Source organism: Poecilia reticulata, chromosome 4, assembly GCF_904066995.2.
Source record: "Poecilia reticulata chromosome 4, P_reticulata-male-v2, whole genome shotgun sequence".
NCBI lineage: Eukaryota > Metazoa > Chordata > Actinopteri > Cyprinodontiformes > Poeciliidae > Poecilia > Poecilia reticulata.
Window position 1 is genome coordinate 5,511,105 of NC_088833.1, and position 12,895 is coordinate 5,523,999.

General features: G+C 37.0%; 1 protein-coding gene across 4 annotated transcripts in view; it reads left to right on the plus strand.

Annotated features, from left to right (window-relative positions):
* Positions 1 to 12,895, plus strand: part of lrp8 (low density lipoprotein receptor-related protein 8, apolipoprotein e receptor) — a 164,446-nt gene that overhangs the window by 69,413 nt on the left and 82,138 nt on the right. For all 4 annotated transcript variants that reach the window (XM_008406178.3, XM_008406181.3, XM_008406179.3 and 1 more), the window contains exon 3: positions 3,763 to 3,885. In XM_008406178.3, coding sequence (XP_008404400.1) covers positions 3,763 to 3,885 — 123 coding nt within the window. The remainder of the gene's footprint in view (positions 1 to 3,762; positions 3,886 to 12,895) is intronic.

The window sequence follows — 12,895 nt, forward strand, 5'->3', positions numbered from 1 at the left end:
CTATGCACTGAATGAATATTCAATTCTGTGTTGTGTCAGAATATCCATTAAGTCACCATTATGGTCTCTACTAAGTCTTTCAAGTGAAACGTCCAGCTTGATATTCTACATCAGTGTCACGTATCGGCTTTTATTTGTTGGGTCAGGTAGCTGTGTCTCTTTGTCTTTTTTGATGCTGTTCATAATGTTCTCTAACAAATTTCCTTCAGGAGAACTAAATTTGTAATGAGATTAAACTCTGCAGGAGTGAACTCTTTTTAGTTATTTGGGGACTGCCGAAGCGGTTTTCTTTCCACCAAATTTGATTTACAGTTTAGAAGGAAGTTAAAATTGACAACTATGTATCATTTTTCTTCCATTTTATTGATTTTCTTGTTGGTCCACAACATAAAATCCCAATTAAATACTAGAAGTTTGTGGTTGGTATATGACAAACTGTGGCAAAGTGTATGGAGTATTTTTCACAGTAACTGCAAGTGTTGCATTATTCCTTTGTACGTCATTTTGTCACTCAAGGTTGTAGTCTGCAGAGTAACTGGTATGGAAAAATCTGTCACAAACTCCTAACTTTCTGATCACATGTAGAAGGATGCCAGGAATAGATAACATCAGTTTTATGTGCTGTGGTTTTTAGATGTTACTTTAACTTTTATGAGCAAAACCAAGTTGTTCTAAGCTTTATGCCAATGATTTCAGAGAAAGTCCTTAGAGGTGCAACAAATTAATGCATGGTGCAAAGGCCAGCAGCACCTGACATGCAGCAAAACTCTTTATGATAATGTATACCTGTAACAGCATAATCCTTCACTTGTCCGGAATACATTATTTAATACCTGTGAATTAGCATTCACATTGTCAGGAAAGCAAAGATCAAAATAAATGTAAATAAAGTGAATGTCATTATGCCGTAGTCATGAAACGAACAGGACAATAGTCTGCAAAACATACAGAATAAATACCTGAGTGAACTGCAAGTGAAGTGGGATGATGGGGCAGAATTGAGCATTTGATGGTGCAATTTAAATGTGAACAAAGTTATTGATGGCTCAATAATGTCGATAAAATCTGCCAGGAGCTACAACGGTGTGTCTGTTTCCCACATAAATATTCATCACTTTTTCCATCAGGAGTCATGGGACTAAAATAAAACGTTGCGTCTCCACTCTAGGTGGAAGGGTGGATGGTATGTAGGCTGTGTGTGTCTGCATGATGGCGTGCGTGTGTGTGTGTGTGTGTTTTTCTAAAGTGCTTATACATCTTCTCTTTCTCCACATTCACTCTCACACCTCATAAGCTAGATTCAGACTGTTCCATATGGATGACGCTGGTATATGACAGTTCTTGGCCGATCAGAATTCAAATGTAAGCAGCTGTTTGCGTGTGCATCAGCAAGTTTTGAGAAGCGTTGAAAGACATGAACAGACTTTATACATTCTAGACCAGCTATATTGTTTGATTCTCCAGTTATTAATCATGTTATGCACATCTTTTCAGTCAAGTCATTGATGTGAATCTGTGTTGCTAATTGAGTAAAATTTGTTTACGTTCAGAGCAAGAAAAAAAGTGTTTATGTTTTTAGAGTTCCCTAATAGACTGTACTATATGAACCTGAAAGAGCTGGTACTGAAAACAGGCTTTCTGCTACTAAATTAAATTAAGTTAAGACTTTTTGAGACCTTTTAAAGAATATAATTAAAATTCCAGGTTGACATGAATTACAAGAAATATCTGAGTATGAATAATAGTCATATCACAGTTTTAACTTTGAATGCGTTTGCCTAAAATATCTTCCCCAAAGTTAATTAAATTCATATTTTATTTGCTGATTGACACAAGCTTTTGAGTTTCTTTCACCCGTAGATTAAGAGGGCAAGTGGAATCAAATTCCATTTGTTCTCCAAGAGAAAAGAAAGATTTGTTGGAAACTGATGGGATTGTATTTACAAGCGTCTTTATTTTAATGAGTCTTTTGTGCCTATAAACTGGATACTGTAACCCTGCCTTTTACTTCTGCTCTTTTGCACCTTCCTCTGATTTTAAAAAGCTGCTTTTGAAAATTAAGGTGACCTACATCAGCTGATGTTTCATGAGTGTGAAAGAAAATCCTAATTTATGGATATCTGACATGAGGCTTATTGTGATTTAAGATGCCACTGACTGCACTTTTATTTTTCTTCTTTTTTTTTTTTTACCTCGGAGGGGACATTCCTTGCATGCTCCTCAAATCTCTGTTATCAGGCTATAAGCAGAGATTCAGTGAAAGATGGAAAAAAGGAAAAGCAGACCGGAAGAGATAGGATTTATGCTAACATGCTGGTAGGAATGAAGGGGATTTATGTGATCCTTTGTGATGACTGATGGCATTACATGAGACCCTGCAACGGCAGTGCATTTCCGTCACACGTTTTGTCTCTGTATCCCCGTTTTCTCCATCCTGCTCTTTCTATTTACCTTTGTCTGTAGCTCAGACTACTCTGCAAGTCCCTGGGGAAATGCTGCTGATTTATTCTAGACCTACACCTTCTTCAGTTCTATCTCTCTAATGTCTTCAGCCCCCAACAAGCAGCCTCTTTTCTCTTATAAAAATCAATAGTGTGTGTGCTGGTGAGCGTGTGCACATGTAATTTATTTTTCGCCTTACATTGTAAGCAAAATTTTATATACATATAGAAAGGATCTATCGCCACTGCTGCGATGGTGTCAGTTTTCAATGCTTGTACTTCAGAATTATTGCTCCCAGATGCGTTGTCAGTCACACCAACACTGCGGGACGTCATGCACTATACACAATAAACTTCAAGCTAATAAGGGTCCCGCTTTACAAACAAGAGGATATACTGCCAGGGCTGGAACAAATCATTGTCATTCATCAAAATAAATTTACTGTAAAGGTTTTCAACACAAAATTCTCCAGTATTGTAGAGTGTCCTTTCTTAAGGGAACACATCTTTCATAAACCTATAAAGATGAGGAAATTTGACACCAAGTGAAATCTGTGTGCCAAGTATAAAACTGTTAAAACACACTTGTACATTCACAGTATACTGTCTGATTTTTTTCTTTCAAAGTAAAGCACAGATGCACGATTTGTCGTACATGCAAGTTTTGCGCAACTTCCGACTTTTCCTTCATTGAAAGATTGTCTTTCTTGAGTTGAAAATGTAAAGGAGAAGGCAACAATTGGAGAAGGATACAGTCAGTTATATGCAGGATGATGTTTACATTAGATATTCTCTTGTACAGAGCAGAAAAGCAGAAGTTACACTTGTCCTTCAAAATACATTTTGCACATCCAGTCCTTTGCTAAGAAAATAAATCTTGGATTACAAACATAGTTTGGACAGAATCCGAACATTTTGACATGTGATTTCACCTAGCAAATGTCCCTGACCCACAGTCAGTGTGAAAAAAGAATCTTTGTCAAAGAATAGTTTATCAAAGGCCCCTCAAGCTGCTTGTGAACACGGCACCTGGAACGCAGCCGGCAACAGTTTGAGTCAAAACGTTACTTGCTCATAATTAAATAAAAATTTAACTGGAAAATCGGTTTGGAATTGGAGCTCAGGGATTATCTTTTGGCTTTTGTCAGATTTGAATTAATTGGCCTTTTTGAATGAATTTTAAAATGTTTCTTTACTGCTCATTTTTGCCACATGCTGTCAGTGTGTACATTTGTCACTGATAAGACAGTAGTTAATGTTTTTATCTACATGATTTCTTTTTGTAGGTTTATCATAGTAAACATTTCTTTCATTTCCACAGCAAAGAAGACATGTGCGACCACTGACTTTGCCTGTAAGAACGGACAATGCCTGCCTGCTAGGTGGCGCTGCGACGGAGAACCAGAGTGTGCAGATGGTTCGGATGAGGCTGATGCAATCTGCAGTAAGTAGCTTCACAGATGCATTGCATGTTCAACAGGTGAACTTAACCACACATGTTGATAAGCAGTGCCACAAAAGCAAACACTGATATAATGACAGATGGAACAGAGAGTCAGGTAGGTCAACACCTATTCCCACATACACAGTTGACACGTCTCGCATGTGCTAACGCATGTTGTGTGAGTTAGTGTGTATCCGTGAGTTAAACAGAAGTCAACTTGCATTTTTTAAAGAGCATAAACATCTGCATTACGTCAGCAGTGGGGTTTTTTTTCCTCTTCTCATACATTCAAGCTGGATTCACGACAGTTGTTCTGTTCTGGTAACACTTTCGTCACTCTCAAGGATGTCCATTCTTTGTGCTTGCTGCACTTTGCAACCTTCCATTCCTTGAACACTGCATCAGGAAATTGCTTTCAGTTGGACTGCCGTACATGGTTTAGTCAAGGCCAAAGGAGAGAAAAAAGATTTTGACTTTTTACATAATTTCCTCACAGCTAAAGTGAAAAGAAAGAATTTCTAATTATCTCTATTACTTTTACCTTACTAAGCAGCTGATCAGAGCAGGAAAGACCAATACTTTAAAGTTTAATGAATTAGTCCACAGCAAAACTGTATTTTGTTCTTTTTGCTCAGCATTGAGTTATTTCTTTCCTTCAGTTCAAAACTTCAATTGTGTCCTATTCCTGGAGTAAAAAGTTTTCCAACAAAGCAATTGCTGTTTTTCTTTGTTGGGGTGTTTGGAGGCATCCGTCTTTTCTCCTTGTGTACTTCCTCTCTGCCTAAGTTTCTTGCATAGATGATCTTTGTAGCAAAACTGCTCACAGTGTCCCTATATGCTGCGTCACAGTGAGCTGTCAGATATTGGATAGTTTATCTCAGAAAGCAAATGATAATAGGAAAAAGAAACTCAAAGAGTGTGTTGAGCATAAATAGAAGCATTTAGGACAAGAAGCTAACAGTCTTTACTGGTTAAATGACTTTCCCAACTCGGCAAACTCCAGTAATTTAATAAAACCCTTCAGCAAAGTATCAATTGATGAGCAATTCTAATTCCATTGATCAAAGTTTCAGATTACTAGTTTTTCACTATCCTTGGTAAGTCATCACAGAGCATCCGTTTACTTCACAGATACAGGACTGGTGAGACATTCATCAAATATATGTCGTGATTCGGAACTAGAAATCTGTCTTTCCTCGTCAGTCTTATCATTCAACTCTCACACTACGACCCACATCCTATTTGGCACTTTTTCATCAATATGGATCTCAAAGAGGTGATCAAAGGGGGCTTTGAAGATCCCCAATGATAAGTCTGATTGGCAGAGGCCAAGAACGTGTGTGGGTTTGCATACGAGCACATGCCTTTTCTAAAAGCTTAGAGTGTGCGCACTGGCATAAGTATGTGAGTAAAACTGGAGTCAATACTTGTATTTAGTATTCATCGCAAGGTTAAAATCTAACCCATTTCATCAGATCAGTAGACTCGTGGTTTAGTCTCATTATATCTAATCAAGGTCAGAAACGGAGAGTTACTCGGACTCTTTCCAGACACATCGATCACCACAAGTCTGTCATGGTATTCTACATGCATTATGAGGTAAAAATAAAACGATGTTACAACAACAGGAATTGAAACTTTGCATTTGTTCACATATGTGCACTTTCCTCATTATTTGGCCTCATTTGGTTATTTAAAGATCGCCATTAGTCTCTGTCATAGTAGAGACTATTCTTCCTTGGTTCCACACCACAAACATTACAATAAATCATACATTTAGAAACATTAAAAGGATATAATGAATCTTTAGACTCAGGTGACTCAAATGGATCTAAAAGTTGCAGGACACCAAACCTTGAGACCTGAGTCCAGATGTAAGGATGACATTAGGCACTATTAATCAGGCCGTTGCTGCAACAGACAGTTAACACTTGCATGAATTCTGCAGCAGCAGCATATATGTGCAACATTGCATCTTTAAGTTACAACGCTCATGGTAGAGAATCTTTTAACAGATATTGTTGGCAAACGGACTTAAATGATGAAAAAATTACATGTCTTTTTTTTTTTTCATTGCCTTTGTTATGCTTCAAATCCATGGAAACACAACAATCAAAAAGAAGTGTGATGGATTTGGTGACGGAGTAAAGTTATACAATGTGGACAGAATTCAGAAATGGCACAAAATGCCCTTTAGTTTTAACATCTTGATATAATGAGGTAAAGGGGTAAACTGTACCTGCTGTTCCTTCCAGAAGCATCTGCATTGGTTGTTTCTGTACATTTTTTAGTTTTTGCTTCTCAGCGCTTTCTTTGTGTTGTTTAAGACCTTTAAATATCCTTCTGCCAGCCAACATCTGTGTGTAGCAACCTTGTTTCTGTCATTTTGTGTGCTGCTTGTCATCCACTTTCTGATCTAAGTTCAGTTTAAGTAATGCCTTGATGGAATTGATTGCCCCGTGAGGGAATCGATGGACTGATCCCTGAGACTTTTGCTCGACTGCTGATTAACTATGGACCTCCAATGATGGCTCTGAAACTCACATGTGCAGACGCACACACACCTACGCACAAACACACAGGTTGCGGTGTCGCTCTCTGTAATTACACATTGAAAAAACCTGGGCCTGAGGGGGGTTCTGGAAATACAGCTCAATAAGGCGAGCTGTGGTTCATGCATGATCGTATGACTTTGTGGCTTATTAGTTATTGCAGTTGTAGCATCAATTCTCAGAAATGGATTAGAAACATTATGGGGCATCTGTATTTCAGAGCCAAACATTGTGTCTGTTCACCAATCACCAGCACATTTCTCACAACCAGAAAACCAGAAAACTTTATAGTATTTAGCCATGCTGTGTTCATGCAAGTCTCACTTTTTTCCATATAATTAGTATATGTTTTACTCGAGAGTAATGTCGCCGTCAAAACGCAGCATCCATCATGCCACTGAAACTTTCTCACTACATTAACAATTTATTTATTTATTTTATTTTTTACCTTTCCATCACTTAAAGCTCAGGCTTGAATTGATGTGACTACATATCAAAATACTGATATAGGTTTAGAAAAACAAGCTAATTATTTTTGTCTTAACATGCAGAATGGTCATTTGGAGGTGAGATATCAATTTAGAAATGTATATCAAAAGTGCTCTATATCTATTTTCTGCTTACAACAGAAGCTGTCAGGAAACAGTTCATGTTCTCTAGTTTACATCTAGATCACATATCATCATTCATATATTATTTTAACTTCCATTTTTCTCCCTTTTTTTTTTTTTTTTGCCAGAGATGTGACTGCAAAGGTTTGCTCATAAAAGTACTTATCTGTTTGGAAAAAATGTTTCATGCTTCATTTATTTATTGATTTTATAACTCTTATTTGATGTTTAACCATGAAAGCTTAGGAACAATAGACACTTGTCACTTTTAGTCTACCGTGTATTGGACAAAGATATAACTGCACTCGTTTTATTCTGTCTTTCTGGATGCTTGAAAACTTAAGAATGTTATACAAAACCCCCATAATAGAATGTCTAAACTTTTGTGAGATGTGGAGGATATTTTATATTCATGACATAAAAGCCTTGTATCATCTCGGTGACTAATCTATTCCAGGTCTACTCAAGCATCTCACACTTGGAGGCATGCTGATAAAGGCTGTCTTGAAAAGTCTCTAAACCCATTATGAAAGAGAATGGGAGGAAAGTATACTAGCACAAATGAGAATTTTGATGAGTATTGAAGTCAAGTAATCTCAAGTCATTGTTCACGGTTGAGAAGCGTCGTCAGATAAAACCGAGAGAACAACAGTGTACGCATCCCCTTCGGCTCTGCCATTACGATATCAAAGCAGCTGTGTTTTAATTGAGAAAACGGGGGATTTTAAAACATTTGGTTCTTTGATATGCTTCAAACTCAACTCTGTTGCAAGGCCTTAAAGTTAGCCCGTTTGCAATGGAAATGTTGTATTTGTACACTCAAACTTGTAATTAAATAGTTTGAATACAATTTACATCTTAATGTGTCCTGATATGTTTTGCACATATTGATCATCTCTTATTTTTTTTGGTCTACTTTACTCAATACCTCCGGGTTTATTTCTTTCCAATCCAGCTGATGAAAGTCATTCATCTAGAGAAACAAACTGTCAAAGCGGTGCCTCTCATCACAGCAAGACTTCTCACCCACTTGTGGTAGTCATGATTTATAGAGCTCATATCCACTCATTTCCACTACCTTCATCAAGTTCTTTTCCATATGGTAATCATAGCTTTGCTGGGGAAAAGATTAAAGAAAAAATTGTGTAGACTTGGACAGCAGAAGCAGATTGATTTTAAAGAATGTTTGCAGCTTGAATTCTTCTCAAGGTTTCGTTGCTGTCTTGGAACGTGTGGGATTTTTTTTTATTCACAGCTCTGATTAAAAAAAAGAATTGAATAAAGAAAACTTGTTTACCTCTTTTTCTTTTTTTTCCTTTACAGTTCCAGGCAATTTCACATCCAATTTTACCTGGATCTTTTTTAAAGATGACTTCTTAAAATGTCAAAATTAAGCACTAAAGCTGATGTTTGTTTAACAAATGGGATGAAGGTAAGAAAATTCACAAAACTCCTCTGATTCTCCAGTCATTATTTGACAAGTCCAAGAGTTGGATCACCTCAAACACTAAATCTAAGAGAGGGCAGATGCCAACAAGCTGTGAAAAGAGTTGTTACTCAATGTTCAAAATGTTTTAAAAAGGGCAAAGAAATTATATTCGGAAAAGTGTGGAACTTTGAAACAAAGTTTGTTAGAACCCTGTCCTCTGGAGTTCAAATGTCCATGCAGGGAGGAGGGACCCCTGAACGTTTACTCAGTTATAACTGCAGAATGTTGCTGGTGTTGTACAGCAGATACCAATGAGTGGATGCTGACTGTTGAACATGGTAATTGTGTTTTGCATCATAGCAATTGCTGTGAGATGTAGTTTTAATGCAAAGCTGGAATAGAGCTATTTCTTTATTTCTCCAGTTGTGTAGTTTAAGGCATGACGGTAAGATTACTGCAAAATGTATGTCTGCAGCTCCCAGCCTTCTGAACAACAAGCAGTCTCATTGTGTACAGAACTGTTACAATTATGTATGAAAGATGTAGTTTTTGTGCACGTTCTAATAGAGCATTTCGTGCTGGCTGGCACTCCTGTTTTCTCAGGCGTCTGCAGAAATTGTAGCCCATCTCAAACACATCCGTACCTTCATGTTGATCTGACCACTCAGCTGTGCTATGAGCATTGGGCAAGAACATTTTAACCAGCTTGCATGTTTTACATCTTTACGTGAATTACAATTATTTGTAGTGATGGAACTTTTGTCATCTCTTTGAGGAAGTTATTAAAACAAGTGTATGATACAATCTATCTGCATCAGTTCTCCTGCATAAGTGCTTCAATTTCTTTCCACTTTCGTCTTAGTGGGCTACAACCACAATTTGTAGAATAGTTTGTAAGGCTCCTTTACTTTCTAACAGATAGGCCATTTATGAAATGTTGCTAAGGTGTTATCTTTAAATTTGTTTGTGCAATGGAGGTAAATTTTAATAGCATTTAAAATGAACTGAAACTAAGCTTAGTAAAAAGACATGACAAGCAATTTATTAAGTTACTATTCATTTTGTGTACTGAGTTTTATGCAATTTGATAATCTCAAAACCCCATACCATTTATTAACGAATGACGGTGTCCACCTGGTCACCACTTCTCGCCATTTGTGTGCTGAATACATTTCCTGTAATGTAACACAAATGTGTGACTCATGTTGTGAAAAGAATTATGAGTCACGGAGGAATATAGAGAAATTATTTTCATGTCTCCCGGTGGTCAGCAGTTCCTTTTTGTCCAAGGGTTTAGTCTTGGACAAAACTAAAGTTAGCTGTCCGGTTTGAGACTTGAACTTGCTTCCCTCCCACTTCCTCTCCTCTACATCGGTTCCACCTGCTCCACAGTGGAGAAGTGACTGTGGATTTGCCCGTCTGTTCTGAGACTACAGGCAGGTCAGCCTAATGCAGCAGGGTGGCAGGAGGTTGTGCTCGTTAATTATTCTAGAATACGAGCGGAAAGGTTTCACTGAGTTGCGATGTCGGACGGCTTCAATTTCATGCTTGAGGCGGCCTCAGACCGGCCATAATTTCCCAGGCGGCCTGTCTCTTGTTCTCCCTACCTGTATACGTCTTCCTTGCACTTTCGTCCTGGAAGAAAGTCGGTGACCTTGGCATCAAAAGACACTAATAAATACAAATAAACTCATTTTAGAAATGGATATAACATTTACAAGCTCCCATGAATGTTACAAATGTTTAATAAATCATTCTAGTTTTTCTTATACACTTTTTTCATTAGTTCCAACAGTATTTTGTGGGATGAGCTAAAATAAAAAAATGTTTGCACGCAAGATGGCATTGAAACCTGACTCAGCAGCGGTGCCCAGATTCTAACAAACTATTGTGAGAAGGTTTTCAAGGGATACAAAACACATTTGGCTAAAGTTGTATGGTTTAAAAGAAATATTCTACCAAATGATGTCGATTTCTGAATCTGGAGAAAGATTCCTAAATCTGTTTAGTCTGGCATTTAACAAAGCAAGAATAATTGTACTAAACCCGATTGACCTAAAACTGGAACATTTAGGTCTGGTTTTGTATCAGAGTAAGACAAGAATGGAGAAATGGTTGTGTATTTTTATAAACTTAATTCTTCATATAATTGTTGTTGCTAAACTAGAAACTTTAGAGAATAATTTTTTTAAAAATCTTTTTGCATTAACTTTTTTGCCCTGAATTTCGATTTAGAGCTCTTTAAGCTTAAAGTTCAAACCCAACTGTCTGTGTTGCAAAACAGAAGCCTGATTCATTTTTTTCCCTGCTGTTTTTCCCCCCCAACAATCTCATCAGTTTCCATTTTATTCTGAGTATATTTGTCGGCCAATTTGTTTCCTACTATCCATTTACAGTTATATTGGGGATAAAACGAGTAATTTCCTATGGGAGCACTGGTGTCGCGCTGTATTTCTTCCCCAGTGGCACTGTCAGACACAAAGTCTAGACATTGCTAATGGTTCCAAGCTTATTCTTTCTGCACACAATTTAGATCGGGGGGGGAATGGTGAGAAGAGATTGAGGGAGACAACAGCATCCTATTTCAGCCACAGCTACTGAAAGAGGATGATTTTGCCAAATCTTTAGATCTAGAAGCAGTTTTATTCTGTCAGTCTGTTTATTCAGAGACATTAGAATGTCATGTAGAAATTGTGTCGTAGAGATTTTTGGGAAGGAGAATCAGAAGAAGTTTTTTTTCCTGGTAGAGCTTGATATTTTTGGTGCCTACTTCTTTTCTGTTCTCGTACGCAAAGCATGCATGTCATGCTGCCACATTGCTTCATGCCTCCACACAGAACACTCAGAAAATAACCTCTTGAAAGAAATTGTTACCATGCTCTGCTGGTTGTATATCCCATAGCTGCTTTTCAAAACTTGACTTTGGACTTTTGACTCTTTTGTTGTCATAGATTTGCTCTTAGCTTTTCTGTTGAAACAACTTTCTACGATTACTATTTTTATTCCATTCCTTTGTTAACATTGTGCTTCTTATTTCCAAGCACTCCCCTTCCTCCCCTTCACCGTTTTCCTGTCCACTTTAACTTGACTTTGATCTCTCTGTCTTTAACACACTTTGCGTCTGCTGCCACGGGGCTCCAATAATTGGAGATCAGAATTCTAATCAAAGCCAATAATCAAGGTCAACCTTCGTTTAAGTTGTGGTTTGATATGTGAAGGACAACACATTGGGGTGTTGATGTGCTTGATTTCGAACAAAGACTGAGTGTGTCAGATTTTGTGTCAAATATGATGTCAATTTAATTTATTTTCAATATGCTAACAAGCTAAACCAAACTTCAGTTTAAAAAGCCAGACTCCTTCCTACAACTAACTTCTGCTTCAATTAAATCTCATGCTCCAGTTGGTGTACACTATTGGGATCTGAGAACTAATGTGTTTGAACATAAACGTGCCAATTTTTTTTTTTTTTTTTTACAGCTACCCAAGCACACTTTCTCATGCATATAAAATTGCATGTAACCATTGTAACACTTACAGTTCTTTGAACACATTTCAGCTCATGCATACACTAATTAAGCAACTGGATGTGCAAATCCACACGTGCTCACAGCTATTCTGTCACCAATTTACTCAAGTGAAGAAATCATGTCAATGAAGTGTGCTTGGTAGAGCATGCTTTGTACTTTTTAGCCTGTTCTTACACAGTGAACTGACGGTGAACCTACAATGAGATGTCATTCGGATAGATTAACCTGTTTTATTTATTTCACGGAGCCTTGTGACAAAATAAGACATTACAGGAATGTCTATGTGGAGAAAAGAGGCTTTTCGCTGCAGTTTTTGTAACTTTTGAATATAATTTTGCCAACACAATTTTTGACTAACCAGTTATAAGATACTTTTACTTAACATTTAGGATAAAATACTTTATTATTGATTAGATGCTTAAACTAAAGTACTAAAGTGCATATATTTCCATTTCATGAATAGCATATCCTTATAGAATTTAGAAGCTTTTGTAATCCTATACGCTAATCAATACAATTTACATAAAATGGAAATTTGTTGGTTGCATTAGCAAGAGAGCATCACAGAAATTTGCTATTATACAAAGCTCAAAAATAACTTAAAATAAAATACTCACTTCACTTACATAAGAAATGAAACATAAAATATTAAAAATATTTATGCAACATCAACAAGCCACACTTCTCCATAAGGTTTGCAAATGAAGGCGCTATTTTACACTTCCCTTTTTACATAGCTACAACTACACAAATAAAACAAATGTGAAAGGGATTTTATATTTATAGATTTTACTGACTTCACAAAGTCCTGTAGGTCGACAGGAATGACAAAGAGCCAGGATATTTATTGACCTCTGTCTGAACACTATGATTCACATTTCTGGTTGT